At 43.2% G+C, this 15514-nt stretch overlaps 1 protein-coding gene across 3 annotated transcripts in view; it reads right to left on the bottom strand.

Moving 5' to 3' along the window:
• LOC141139148 (C-type lectin domain family 2 member L-like) overlaps positions 1–15514 on the bottom strand; it is a 112148-nt gene that overhangs the window by 29822 nt on the left and 66812 nt on the right. For 2 of the 3 annotated variants that reach the window (XM_073624995.1, XM_073624992.1), the window contains exon 3: positions 9313–9378. The exons of the other annotated variant lie outside the window; for it this stretch is intronic. In XM_073624995.1, coding sequence (XP_073481096.1) covers positions 9313–9369 — 57 coding nt within the window. In that variant the 5' untranslated portion in view covers positions 9370–9378. The remainder of the gene's footprint in view (positions 1–9312; positions 9379–15514) is intronic. 3 annotated transcript variants of the gene reach the window in all.

A 15514-nucleotide genomic window follows, 5' to 3' on the forward strand; every position in this document is an offset into this window, starting at 1 on the left:
TTAAGGCTCCATACCCCATCTTTTTCTTAACTGTTTTCCAAAGTTTGATTATCAATTTAATTGTTGGGAATTTATCATGGAACGCGTCCGCCTCTAGGGCTTCAATAATTGTATTATGTGTGGAGCTCAACAACAGTAACTTGCCCTTAGGGGTGCCTCCTTTCGGTATCCCACAGCCCAATAATTGCTGCAACTGAGTTGAGTAAAAATAACTCTCGGGATGTGGGAGGGCAAAGCCCCCCTCCTGGGTAGGGAGCTGGAGCACTCCAAGACGGATCCTGGCTTGTTTCCCCTTCCAAATCAATTCCCTAAAGAGACTGTCAATTTTTTTAAACCACTTCTTACCTATCCAGACAGGGGAATTATGCAAGACGTATAGCAGTTGTGGCATCCATATCATTTTTATTAAGCTACATCTTCCTGCAACTGATAGAGGCAGGCGTCTCCAAATTCCTATTTTGCGTTTAAATTTTGTTAATAGAGGAACAAGGTTTTTACTAATATATAGAACAGGGTCCTTCGTCAGGACAATCCCTAGGTACTTCAGAGCTTCCACTATTACCACCTGAGGCATACCACGTGCTAATGTCTCGTTTATGGGGTCTATCGGTAGAAACTCTGATTTCTCCCAGTTTATCTCTAAGCCAGAAAAACTGCCGAAGTCCTCCACTATCCTCATTGCTCCCGGTAGCGATTTCCTCGAGTCTCCCAAAAATAACAGAATGTCATCCGCATACAATGAGATTCTTTCCTCGCCTGTTTTTCTCTGGAAGCCGGTTATCGCTCGACTTCCCCTTATGGAAATGGCCAGGGGTTCCATCGCTAGTGCAAACAACAGAGGGGAGATTGGGCACCCCTGCCTTGTCCCCCTCTCCAGCTCAAACCAATCCGACAATTCGTTGTTAATTTTTAATCTTGCCTTGGGTCGAGTATATAGCATTCTAATCCACCCTATAAAGGCGGGGCCAAATCCAAAGTTCTCCAGTACGCGCCACATATAGCCCCACTCCACGCTATCAAAAGCCTTGGATACATCAAGGGTCATCAACGCTCTCGAACCCTTGTTCACCATTGGGGTCTGTACATTCAAAAACGCCCTTCTAATATTCAGGCTCGTGGATCTATTGGCTATGAAGCCCGCCTGGTCCTCGTGGATCAGCTTATGGATAACCCCATTCAATCTTGCTGCCAGCACTTTGGCCAGAATTTTTACGTCCGTGCATAAGAGAGAAATTGGTCTATAGGCGGCCATATCCAAGGGATCTTTCCCTTCTTTCTGTAATACAATGATAGTTGCTTCTAGCATTGAGGCAGGTAATTGGCCCCCCTCAAGCGCCCCCCCCAAAACTTTCAGCAGTTCGGGGATCAACACTTCACCATAGCGTTTATAGGTCTCAATTGGAAGACCATCTGGCCCGGGCGACTTATGGGTTGCCATGCCTGCTACTGCTTGGTGTAATTCTGCTATAGATATTGGGGCATCTAATATATCTCTTTCTTCTTGTGATATGGTGGGGATGTCTAACCCCCTTAGGAAGTCCTCCATCTTGGCCTCCTTACCCCTCTTCTGGGAGGAATACAGTTTTTATAGTAATCCCTGAAGGCTTGTACTATTTTTAAGGTGCTTGATACTACCTCACCACTCTGGGATCTAATCGCGAGGACCGTGGATGGAGCTGCATTGGATTTTGCTAGCATAGCCAATGTCCTTCCCATTCTCTCGCCCTCCACCATAGATTCCTGTCTTTGGAGTAACCGCCTGGTTTCTGCTTTCTGTATAACCACTGATTTATATGCTTGTTGTTTCTCTTGCCAGATACTTTCCGTCTCCGGGGTTGGGTTGCAAGTATAGTTATTTTCTGCTTCAAGAGCGTCTCTCAACAAGCTCTCCTCCTCCCTTCTAGCCTCTTTGTTGAATGTAGCTATCTGCTGTATCAGGACCCCCCTAAAAAAAGCTTTAAGGGCGTCCCATAGCATAGCAGGGGGCACCGTTCCCTGATTGATCTCAACAAACTCCCTTAAGGAGGAAAGTATCCCATCCATCTTTTTAATAATTTCAAACCAGTGCGGGCTTATACTCCAGTTCTTCCGGGGCCTAGGCTCCCCATGATTTAAAATGACTACCATAGGTGAGTGGTCTGAGATGCCTCTTGGCCAGTATGTTATTTTTTCTACCATCTGGAGAGCCCTATCATTTCCTAGGGCTAGGTCTATCCTTGAAAGCACGGAGTAAGATGCAGAACAAGTATATTGCAGCACGCCTGGGTTCCGTGTCCTCCACAAATCCATTAATCCCACTTCTTCCAGAAAAAAGCTTAACGGACTCCTTACTGAGTCCTCTGAGCTTTTTCGTAGTGGGAATCTATCCAGCCCTTTATCTAGAACCTCGTTGAAGTCCCCCATTGCTACAATCGGCACCTCTTTTTTATCTAGCAAAAATTCATACAGTTTAAGCAAGACATCCAGATTAAAGGGCGGAGGGATATATATATTTGCCACCACATACCTGGCGTTTTCGATAGAACATAATAAAAAAATATATCTACCCAACTCGTCTAACCTGACCTGGCTGCAGGAGAACTTCACCCCAGACTTTACCAAAACACTCACTCCCCTACTGTAGGAGGAGTGAACCGCATGAAATTGGGTTTGAAATTTTTTCATCTGTAGGTGATGAATAGTTTCCTTGGTTAGGTGAGTTTCCTGCAGACAGACCAGATCAGCCCCACATCTCTCCATCATAGAGAACACTGCTAATCTTTTAAGTGGTGTACCTAGGCCCCTAACATTCCAGGATCCTATTTTCAGAGTCTTAGCTAACATCTAAAGACTGAAAAATGTCCTTTACCCCAACACATACAAACGTATATAACAGAAAGATATAAGAGAAATTTAATATATATAACCCTAACCCAAAACTAATTTTTCTCCTCCTAGTGACTATTATAACAGTTCCGTGTGTGTGCATACTTGGCCTCTAAACCATGTATTCATTTTGGCTATATTAGCCTTACTTTGGGCATAAATTTGCCATAGACAGTGCTTGCATGTGCGTGTAGAATAACCAAAAGCCTATTTACTACAAAAAGTGCCTGTATGTGCAAAAATAATCTTAAGGAAGGTCTGGATACCTCTGTTATAAATTCTAGTGGTATAAGTGTTCGTAAGGAATGATTTACCCACCCTATTTCCCCTCCCTCCCATCTTCCCACCCCTTCCCTTCCCTCCCCACCTAACCTCCCCTACCCTCCCACCCCATCCACCCACCTATCTAGGTGTATCCCCTGGGGGTTTACCATGACCGTTGCCTCATACACTAACACCAGCCTTTTACGCCAAATCTTCCACTCACAACTGCACACCACCCTACCCACAAATAGCTGTATGCACCCATCCCCTCCCGTCCCCTTATAACAAAAAGCATAAACAGATGGCAAGAAGGGGTGGAAACTTGAGGGACACCCCCCACCGGGACAAAAAAAAAAAAAAGAAAAGCAAGAACAAGAAGAAAACAAAAACAAAGATACAGCCCCTGTACCTCCCAATGCCTTATCGTGCCATCCTATTGATATCCCGGCCTATTATATCTTCCCCCATTCTCTACGTAGAATTTGTGATTTTTTCCCTATTATCTTCCAGCCACTTCTCAACTTCAGCAGGGGAGTTAAAAAACAGAGTCTCCCCCAGAGCCGCAACCCGCAACCTTGCCGGATATAAAAGAGCATAGGGCAGCTTAAATTTTTGTAGATTGCGTTTTGCCTGGGTAAACTCTGCTCTACGCCTCTGCAAATCCAGAGAGAAATCGGAATAAAATGATATTTTTGCTCCTTTAAAAAAAACCTCCCCTGCTTCCCTGATCTTCCATAATAAGGTTACTTTATCCTGGTAGTTAAGAAATCTCAGGAGGAGGGGTCTCGGATGGCCCCCCTCCGATGGTGCCCTGAAAGGGATCCTGTGAGCTCTTATGATGGAGAACGAAGCCGAGAATGATTCTTTCCCGATTAGCTCCCCCAGCCATTTTTCTAGGAATGCAATTGGGTTGGCGCCCTCACTCCTTTCGGGTAAACCTATCAGCCTCACATTATCTCTTCTACTCCTATTCTCCATCTCATCTAACTTAGAGGCTTGTTTAGATAGCTGTTCCTTCAGCCATTTTATTTCTTTGGTTATTGGGAGCACATTATCTTCTAGCCCACTGACTCTTTCTTCCAGGGCCGTTGTTCTCTCCGCCGTTTTCTGCAGATCTTGTCTAACCAATAACAGATCTGCTTTAACACCTTTCATCTGTTCACAAAGATCTTTAAGCGAGCTGTTACACACCCCTACAGCCATGAATACATCCGTTATAGTTGGTTCTCTGTTCAAGGGTAAATTCGGGTCATTTATTAGCTCCGAGTTTGCGTTTGTGTTTTGATCACTTAGCCCTGGACCTTTATTACATAGAGATTTGGAAGGCTGGGTAGCCGGCGCAGCCCCTAAGGGCTGTAATTGAGGCTGGCCCTGGCTTTTCCTATCTGGAGCCCCCCCTTGTTGACCCTTCTGCTGCGACCCCTTTTTTGGAGGGGTCAGAGCAGAGGCATGGGCATATTGCTCCAGTTTTGCTGCTGCTGATACTGCTGCCGCATGCTGCGAGTTTTTCTCTTTAGAGGAACGTAGATTCTGCATCATTTACACTTATAGGTATAAATATACTCTAACAGCAACAAATTAGTGACTTACAGTTACCAACGTCCTCCACAAATCCAAAAGGAACTAAGGAGAGAGGGGGAGGAAAGGGAAACCGCTGCGCCCGTCAGCACTCAACCACCTGCTGTACAGAGCCTATACCATAAAGTGTATAAAGCGGGATAAGTCTCTCCACTCTACACTCTTATACACCCCTGTAAAAAAAAAAAAGAGAGCTCACACAGAAGGAAGCCACGGTGCCTTAGATGGCAGGTGTGGGGCAGCTCCATACACGCATAAACTCCACAGCTACAACATAAATTGGTGCAGCCCCCCACCTACACCGTAGTTTTGTACAATTGGTTAAATGCCGCTAAGGCAGTCGCCAACAAAATACGATTAGTGGGGTATATACACCGAGTATCCCGACCCCTACCTACGCCTCTCTCCTTGCATCTGCTGAGGATCCCAGGGCTTTAGCTAGTTTATAGTAACCCCACCTAAAGGAGGGGGGATTAAAGTGTTCTTGATGGCACCCCGGGAAGCCCCCCACTGCCCTTGTTCTCTCGCTCGTCTCAGCAGCACAAGGCAAAAAGCAAAAGAAAGAAAAAAAAAAAAAAAAAAAAAGGAAGGGAGAATATACTTTGCTTCCTATATTAGCACACACTGCTCCCAGACTTAGTATTACCCAAGCAGCAGGCAGGTCAACACACTGACACACATAAATAACTCTGTTACTACACAGATGTCATATTACCAGGATTTACTTCTAGTCCGAGGATTGTCTAACAATTTTTAAAATAGCATCTGGTTACTATATTAGTGACTCCATACTGTACCAGCTCTGGCCGACTTCTATTCCATGACTAGCGTAGAGATGAGAAAGTGAAAGTAAAAGCTGCTTGTCTCACAGCAGCGTGCAGGGGATGGCATCTCACCCAGAGGATGAGCCATCCAGTATGCCGTTCATACGGCCAGGGGAGAGAGAGATAAGAACGGAGGAGGGACGGAGCACACAGCGTCCATGCTCACACTCACTCCATGCTGCCTCTCAACACACACCCGCCCATCCGGTCACGCCACCACCGTCCCTCTTCATGTATTCTGAAATTACACAACTCTGCAATCAATTGCCTGCTGTCTTTCAGGTAGCCAAAAAAAAAAAACAAAAAAAAAAAAAATGATATTTAATTCTTTTTATTACATGTTAGTGTAAATATGAGTTCTGAGGTCTTTTTGACCCCAGATCTCATATTCAAGAGGTCCTGTCATGCTTTTTTCTATTACAAGGGATGTTTACATTCCTTGTAATAGGAATAAGTGACCCAAATTTTTTTAAAAAAAGACAGTGTCGAAATAAAAAATAAAAAGTAAAATAAATAAGACATTTTTTTTTTAAAGCGCCCCGTCCCGACGAGCTTGGGTGCAGAAGCGAATGCATACCTAAGTCACGCACGCATATGAAAACGGTGTTCAAACTACACATGTAAAGGGAACGCCGGGCTCTTTAGAGCAAGTGCAATAATTCTAGCACTAGACCTCCTCTGTAACTCAAAACTGGTAACCTGTAAAAAAAATTAAATATCGTCTATGGAGATTTTTAAGGGTCAAAGTTTGTAGCCATTCCATGAGCGGGCACAATTTTGAAGCGTGACATGTTGTATATCAATTTACTCGGCATGACAACATCTTTCACAATATAAAAAAATTGAGCTAACTTTACTGTTGTCTTTTTTTTTTTTTAATTGCGCTTGTTATGCCGCGTACACACAAGCGGACTTTACGGCAGACTTTGCCCGGCGGACTTTTCGACAGACTTTATGATGGACTTTCTGAATGAACGGACTTGCCTACACACAATCCACCAAAGTCCGCTGAATTCGTATGTGATGACGTACGACCGGACTAAAACAAGGAAGTTCATAGCCAGTAGCCAATAGCTGCCCTAGCGTGGCTTTATGTCCATCGAACTAGCCATAGGTGTGCGCAGCATATTGCATTAGGGTGTGCACGCCAAATGTATTAAAACATAGACAGTGTTAGTAGAGTAGTGGACTTGTCAGTAGGGCAGAGGTTGGTTTCAGTAGGGCAGTGGATGGTGTCAGTAGGTTTTTATTTAAATTTTTTTATTATTTAAAAAAAAAAAATTTAGGAGCCCTGTTATGGGGCTTTGGAGAATCTGCGTCACACGGGGTGATTAGGGTGTGCCCAGGCACACCCGGCACACCCCCTGCGCACGCCTATGGAACTAGCATACAGACGAGCGGACTTTTCGCCTGGACTCGAGTTAGACGGATTGATTTAAAACATGTTTCAAATCTAAGTCCGTCCAACTTTTGAGAAAACAAAGTCCGCTGGAGCCCACACATGATCGAATTGTCTGGCGAAATCCCGTCCGCCAGGCAAAGTCTGCCGTAAAGTCCGCTCGTGTGTACGCGGCATAAGACAGCTGTGCAAATATGGTGTGACATAAAGTATTGCAACGACCGCCATTTTATTCTCTAGGGTGTCTGAAAAAAAAAAAAAAAAAAAATATATATATATATATATATATATATATATATATATATATACATATATAAAATGTTTGGGGGCTCTAAGTAATTTTCTAGCAAAAAAATTATTTTAACTTGCAAACACCAAGTCTGAAAAATAGGCCCGGTTCTTAAGTAGTTCACTGAATTTCTGACTCAAGGGTACAGAGACATTTCAAAAGGACTCTCATCCTCAGTGATGTGACAAGTGTGCCTGGACTTTTCATGTCCGAATCACTTAGTCCAATAACACACTTACAATAACTTTTCACAATAACCATTACTAGTTATTATTATACTTATATCAATAAAAATAGTTGTATTTCATTAATTGTTGTCTTTGATTGTTTCTTTGGTATGTAACCAGGTGCTGGCTAAATTGGCTGTGTCATTGAGGGATATTCTATAACATCAGTTGCAATTAGTCTGCTTTCCTCTAGCGAGTGGATACCGTGTCATCATTTCCTGAAGGCAGAGCAAGCAGAGACTCCACATGAGAGTGGAGGATCTTGGGACATGTAGTCCGAGGAGCCAGGATTTGCACTGGAGTCGGATCATTGTGGACTACAAGTTCCAGCCGGCTCTGAGGAAAAACAGAACGCTGGGAGAGGATATATATATATAGCCTGGTCTGGGGAGGGGCCGTGGGACCACGGCCTTTACCTGCAAGTGGAGCCCTGGATGGTCAGAGTAATCTGAGTCAGAGCTGCGGCCTAGGCAGCGGGGAGAACATTCGGCAGGTGTGTGTGTGTGGACACATCCATCCTTGCCAGCTTCCTGTTGGTTTGGTGACAGTTAAGAGTCACCCTTTTCACCCTCAGCACATATCACACTGCATCACAGTGCAGCAAGGTGTGCGGCCGGGAGCGTCCATCTGAGCACAAATCTTCAGGAGCCTACTACAGGATCCATCCCTTCCTATTTCATTGAGCCTCGTATCATCTGGTTTGGTGAGCGGGCAGAAGCCCACCTTCCATACACTATAAGAGACACTGCATGCAGACACCTTTATCCATTTTTTTGTACCAAACAGGAGACACTTTGCACACAAGGACTTCTACACTCCCCTCCCTCCTTAAAGGACTTGGTTCACAATATCTACACCCATTTAAGGGGAACTCTTCCCAAAAGTTCTAGTGTCACCTTTCTGGTTCGTTCTATATTTGTGTCACAGAGTTTATTGGGCCCATGGCGTCAGCGGTTAAAGGGAGCAGTCTGACAAAAAAAGGTAATTCTCTTTCCTTTTATACCTGCAGTCAAAGTCTCTCTCTCAGGTTCTATTGATTGCTTCCATTCAATTCAGTGTAACACTTTATGTATTGCAGGCCTGTTTATTGGTGTTAAGTGGAAGGCTCTATTCACACCTAGGTGATTCCAGAATTGCGGCAAAATGTGGGACGTGTTTGCGATGCCATTTTTTGTCACCCAAAAGAAGCTCCTGCTCCTTTTTGAGCGTCAAGCTTTGCACATTGCGATTTTCCTGTGATTGCAGTGCGATTTATCATGCAACAATCATGGCAAAATCGCACAGCAATTAGGGTGCTAGTAACAAGTAATGGCATCTCAAACTCGTCCCGCGTTTTGCTGCAATTTTGGAATAGTGGGCAGAATTGTGACGATTTCACCTGCGATTACAATCGCTTAGGTGTGAATGGAGCCTTAGAGGTTAATACTGAAAATAATATTTGCCTAAGCCATTACTGTTCCATTTGCTTAAAGAACTTTACAGAAACACATTTGGTTATTTTATTGCAGTTTGGTGTCTGTGGGATTGCATTACTAATTCTGAAACATGTTCAAATTCAGCTATGAGTAAGCACTAATGCCAGTGCGAAACGTCAGCTCGTTTTTGTCTACTGTGATTTTTTGAATTTTGATGTGTATTCTTCAATAAACAAGGCTATTATTTGAGTGCGGCTGTCCAGAATTCGTTCATGTCTATTGAATTCAAATCCAGGGTGTCAGAGGTGTTGGGAGGCTTGCAGGGGTCAAGCCAACCTTTTGGGGTCAGTCATCTCCTAGCAGTCCTATGGATTTTAAAAAGGACTCATTTGAGGTGTGGAAAATTCCTTGACTTCTTTCTCTCTGGATCAGTTTCCCCAATAACACTCACCTGTTCCCAGGTCCTCTCTGTGCATGGCCGCTTCCTTCTGGATTCCTCCAGTTCCATAAGAGCTTCCTTAAAGAAAAATATGGCGGTATGTAAAAAAAGAAAATATCCATACTAACTTTGAGGGGATGGAGTATTGAAGGGAGAGTGAGAATATGAATATAATGGGGCAGACAAGTCAGAGTCAGACACTAATGGAGAATACGGCATGTGATAAGGAGGTCCCCATGTTACAAACAACTTTTGCCAATTATAATACTGCTTGTACTAATAAAAAATATGCAAAAAACACAAGTGAAAAATGCGACAATGAATTAAAGTGTTGCAAGGTCTGGGTTGCAAGGGCTGGGACAGTGATAATGGGAGATTTTCTCTACCCAGATTATTAACAAGAGTAATGGCACTGCTGGAAGAGTAAGGTCAAAAATGTATAAACCTAATAAAAGACAATTTTATAGTCCAGTTCATAGAGGCCCCAACTAGAAAAATTGTCAGAGAACAGTCCGCAGAAGAACTGTCACATCTGCTAATGGCCAGCAAAATCATAGATTGGCACATAGAAATATCGCCAATGCTCATATGCATGCGCACACAGGCCCGAACGGCCACAAAGATTCATGTCCCAAGCACACACGATGCGTGACAGATTCTGGTGTCCAGTGGCCTATTTAAAGCCAGCAGCATCAATTCTATTGATACTATTGGATTTCCTGTTACTGACCCGGCTTGCTTTTGACCCGTCTTGTCACCATTCATGGCTTTGACCCTCAGCTTGTTCCATTGACTCCGCTCCTTTCTGCTGCACCCATGTATGACCTCTGGCTTGCTCTTCTGGACTCCTCTGCTGGCTGATTATCAGTGTATGACCCCGGCTTACTCCTGACCTTGCTTGCTTTTACCCCTGGCTGATATTTCGTGTATGGCTACTGGCCTGGCTCCTGACCCTGCTCCTGGCTCATCTGGTACAACTGACGGACCCCTGCCCAGCAGTGCATCCTGCTCGTCCAGACGCCACCCAGCAGACATCTCGTCACTCAGACTATCGCACCTGGCAACCCCTGCTTCTTTGGTCATAGCACTCCCTGTCACCACCTTCAGGGGTGCCCTGCACTCAGCCACAAGTGAAGCCCTCTAGGCACTTTGGCCTCCGACCAGGTATGTGACAGAAATGATACTCTACTGGACTGTAATCTCAAACAATGCTGAGATTATATAAATAATTAAGAATACAGGATGGGATTTTAACTGCACCACAAATCAATAACTTTGAAAATATAAAAAAAATACAAAAATCTCAAAAAATGAAAAGTTATTTTTGTATAATAAATATTTTTTTTTTATCTTAAAAAGTAGTGGATTGTACTGTTGAAATCCCATCCTGTATTCTCATTTTTTTGCATATCATTTAGGATTGTGGCACTATAAGATTACAAATTCCATGGATTGACTATATAATTTTTCAAATGCGGATATTACTAATGTTCATATAAAAGAACATCTGGGTGGCAGTGACTATAACATGATATATAACATGATTTCATTTAATGTTAGCTGTAAACAACAAACACATACTAGAAAGATGTAAAGATGAACACACAATTTTTGAAAGAGAGCACATTTTCCTAGACTGAGGGCTGTTTGATATGACTTATAGGGCGTACACACGGTCGGACTTTGTTCGGACATTCCGACAACAAAATCCTAGGATTTTTTCCGACGGATGTTGGCTCAAACTTGTTTTGTCTACACACGGTCGCACAAAGTTGTCGGAAAATCCGATCGTTCTAAACGCGGTGACGTAAAACACATACGTCGGGACTATAAACGGGGCAGTGGCCAATAGCTTTCATCTCTTTATTTATTCTGAGCATGCGTGGCACTTTGTCCGTCGGATTTGTGTACACACGATCGGAATTTCCGACAACGGATTTTGTTGTCGGAAAATTTTATCTCCTGCTCTCCAACTTTGTGTGTCGGAAAATCCGATGGAAAATGTCCGATGGAGCCCACACACGGTCGGAATTTCCGACAACACGCTCCGATCGGACATTTTCCATCGGAAAATCCGACCGTGTGTACGGGGCATTAGACTGGGAGGGAATGTTAAGTCCAGGCCATTTTTCAGATTTCAGCACTGTCACTTTGGATGCCATTTTCTTAGCCATGCAACACTGTACCCAAATTAATGTTATAGGGATTTATTTTTATTTTTTTAGACAGATAGAGCTTTCTTTTACTGGCATTTAATTACCACTGTTTTTGTTTTTTTTTTGCTATATAAATGAAAAAAATATCAACATTTGTTCTTAGATTTCGTTATATTTTTTTTTTCTTCATAAAACATAGGCCAAACTGTATTCTGCTACATTTATTTGATAAAAAATGTATATTATATTAGTGTATATTATTTAGTCTGTGTGAAAGTTATAGATTCTACAAATTGTGGTATTCAGTATATATTTGAAAATTATTCAGTCCTGTTGTAATGACTAATTTCATGAGGTCCTAAAATGCCAGGAAAGTATAAATAGACCCATTTTTGGAAAGTAGACAGTTATTTAGTAAGAGGTATGGTGAGTTTTTGGAAGTTGTAATTTTTTTGTCACAATTTTTTAAAATGAAATAAAATTTGTTTTTTCCACAAAGTTGTCATTTTAACAAATCATTTCATACACACAGCATAGGCATGCTTACAATTACACCCCAAAACACATTCTGCTATGCCTCACAAGTATGGGAATACCACATGTGTGAGATTTTTTCACAGTCTAGAGACATAGAGTGGCCTAAGATCCAAGGAGCACCTTTGGGCTTTTCAGTGAGAATAAATTACAATTCTTTTTTACACACTTGTCAATAAGATATTTCTAACACATATCATAGGTATGCTTAGAATTACTCACAAAAACACATTCTACTACTACTCCAGAGCATAGTTATGCAAGACACGTGTGGGACTGTTTCACAGCCTAGCCACATAGAGGTGCCCGAAATCCAAAGACCTCCAAGGGCAAAAATTTACTGACTACCTATGATATTTTTGGAAGTTCTGGAGCACCAGGACAGAAGAACAATGCATAAAGTGACCACATTTTGGCGAGTAAACACCACAAGGTATTTTTTTCCAATATTTTAATTGAAATTCAAAATAGAGTACAAATACAGATGCGAGTACAAAGCAGCATCAGGATCATTGGTCAGGGTTAAACTATAATCACCATATCCAACAATAATTGTCAGAAGCAAAAACATACACTGACCATAGAACAGGTGTATAAAATACAAATAGTATTCAGCTGGCTTTCACAAAAGGGATACTTTAAGAGGCATGGCGAGTCTTTTTTGCCACAGGTTTTTGGAAAAAGAAAATTAAAATGATTATTTTTTTTATTTTATTTCTTACACAAAGATGTCAATTTAAAAGGAAAATTAGGGAAAAAGCTCTTTTGGCCCTACTTATCCTGTGGGTCACAGGAGTGCACTTAGTTCTGCACTCCTGTTACCCAGACCAAGCCCACTGTCAGCTGACATCACTGAGCCAGCCCAGCCTCTGAAGAGACCCTGATTTTAAATTCAGGATCCACCCAGATTCCTGACCAGCAGTTAGCTCAGCCTCTCAGTGAGCTACTAAGAGGCTGAGCCAGTCGCTCCTGTCCCCTCAACAGTCCAGCGCTCCAGTGAGCACTGACAGTCACCGTCTCTCAGTGTTTGTTTTTTAAAATTCCTATACTTCTCTTTTAACCAGTTGCCCACCACCCTATAGCAGTTTTACTGTGCAGGATCATATGTATTATACGTGATCCTCCATTTTCGGGTACCGGGCACAAGTGTGTGCCGCTGGCGGCTCACACCCGATCTGATTCCACATCCAATGTGATTCCCGCATACTCAATGTCTACAGGCACCCGCTGATCATTCGGTACACAGGCAGAATGGCAGATTGCCATTCTGTCAGCCAGGAAGGCATGGGTCCTGTGTTCCTGCAAAGCAGGTACGTGGATCCATGCCTTCCCCTAGTAAAAGCACCTCCACACTACACTAAAACACTAGCTAGGCACACAGTTAACCCTTTGATCCCCCCTGATGTTTATCCCCTTCCCAGCCAGTGTCATTAGTACAGTAACAGTGCATAATTTTAGCACTGAGCACTGTAATGCCTCGTACACACGGTCGAATATAAGCTTATCGGGAATTTTGTTTTAGCAAAATGATGTAGCCGACTACATATTGGCCTAAACTGATGAAGAAATGAGATTTAAAAAAAAATATTTTTATTGGATATGTTTTATAGCAGAAAGTAAAAAAACTTTTTTTTTTTTAAATTGTCATTAGTTTTTTTATTTATAGCGCAAAAAATAAAAAACACAGAGGTGATCAAATACCACCATAAGAAAGTTCTATTTGTGGGGAAAAAAAAGGACAAACATTTTATTTGGGTACAGTGTGGCATTACTTCGCAATTGTCAGTTAAAGTAACGCAATGCCGTATCACAAAAAATGGCCTGGTCAGGAAGTGGGGTAAATCTTCCAGAGGTGAAGTGGTTAATAAGATAATGTAGCAGTACCTCTGTAGGGGCTGCTGAGTGATGTGGCCCACCTGTCACCCTGCCCAGCCAGGCATTCACTTCCAGACACTCCAGACAATGAAAAGTCCATCAGCTTTGTCTTTGTATTTTAGTGAGGGATTAAAACCTGGATGGGGCATGGGGTTCATGCGATGCCCAGAAACGATTCTTGCATGGCTTGGGACAAAATTAGATACTCTCCTTCTCCCTCCAGCACAATTCTTCAGGAACAGCTAGCACGTGGTTTAGGCCCAACACTGGTTCCAGCCAGGCCTCAGCACAGTGCCTTATTACAGATAGGGACCACGGGCCCCTATGGTAAGGTGACCAGACTTTTAAAATGAAATCTGGGGACATTTTTTTTTGGCAAATAGTAAACTATTTTATAAGCATATTTTCCTCAAATGATAATTGGAGAGTATGTGGTATTTGTTTATGTAATGATTGTATGATATACAGTATATGTTATTTATGGAAATCATTTCATACCATCCCCATAGCATTATTGTACCAGCCCAACCGCATACGTCATTATTTTCTTGTTCATAAAAGGGAAAGCCATGCACTTTAAAGCACATTTGAAGAGTGTATTATACTTACCAGTGCTCATCAGCGCAGCCTTATCAGTGCCCATCAGCGCAGCCTCATTAGTGCCCATCAGCTCAGCCTCATCAGTGCCCATCAATGCAGCCTCACCAGTGTCTATCAATGCAGCCTGATCAGTGCCCAGCAGCTCAGCCTTACCAGTGCTCCTCAATGTAGACTGTTTAGTGCCCAGCAGCCCAGCCTTAGCTGTGATCAGTGCGAGCAGACAATATACAGAGCGGGGATCTCCTGTTTACCCTGTGCGGCCGCTGTCCTCAGACAAAGTCCTACCTCCTATGATAGACATCACCGGTGTGCTCCCTATCATAGGAACTGGACCAGGAGGCGGGATTTCGTCTGACAGCCAGAAAAGCGGGAGATCCTTTCTCTGTATAATCCGGAGGCGCTCGCCCCGCCCCCTATCCGAGACAGCCCAGCGGGACCCATGGCAGGGCCAGCCCTGGGCGCCCCCCCTCTGCCTCAGTTCACAGTGCACTCGTCCAGGATCGGCCCTGAATCTGGGGAAAAAACCGGGAACAGAGTTTCTCCGGGGACAGTGTTCTCAATCCAGGGACTGTCCCCGCAAACAGGGGACGTCTGGTCACAAAAGAGCAAAAGAAAGTTCTGGTGCTAGCTGCCCTCTTTGGTGGACTACTGATCCCAGTCAACCCTTTGCAGACCCCGACAGCCCTCCCGGATGCACCAGCCTACTTTAAGCCACTCCTAGTCCACAGATCAAAACAATCAGGCCTAGCTTTTAGCTAAGCCTGCCTAAATTTATCTGCACTACAGAGAAAAAGCCTATCTCTATCACCTTCCTAAGTTAGAGGGTGCTACAATAAGATAAGATGATAAGATAAGATAATAAGATTTCTCACACCCAGCATGGGCATACTTGAAATTACAACCCAAAATATATTCTACTACTCCTCCCGAGTATGGCAATACCACATGTGTGAGACTTTTTTTCACGGTTTGGACTGATTATATACCAGACATTGTATTACACAAATCAACCAATTGTGTCAAACCAATGTACTCCAATGATCACCTTT

This window comes from Aquarana catesbeiana, linkage group LG04 (genome assembly GCF_042186555.1).
Source record: "Aquarana catesbeiana isolate 2022-GZ linkage group LG04, ASM4218655v1, whole genome shotgun sequence".
Taxonomy (NCBI): domain Eukaryota; kingdom Metazoa; phylum Chordata; class Amphibia; order Anura; family Ranidae; genus Aquarana; species Aquarana catesbeiana.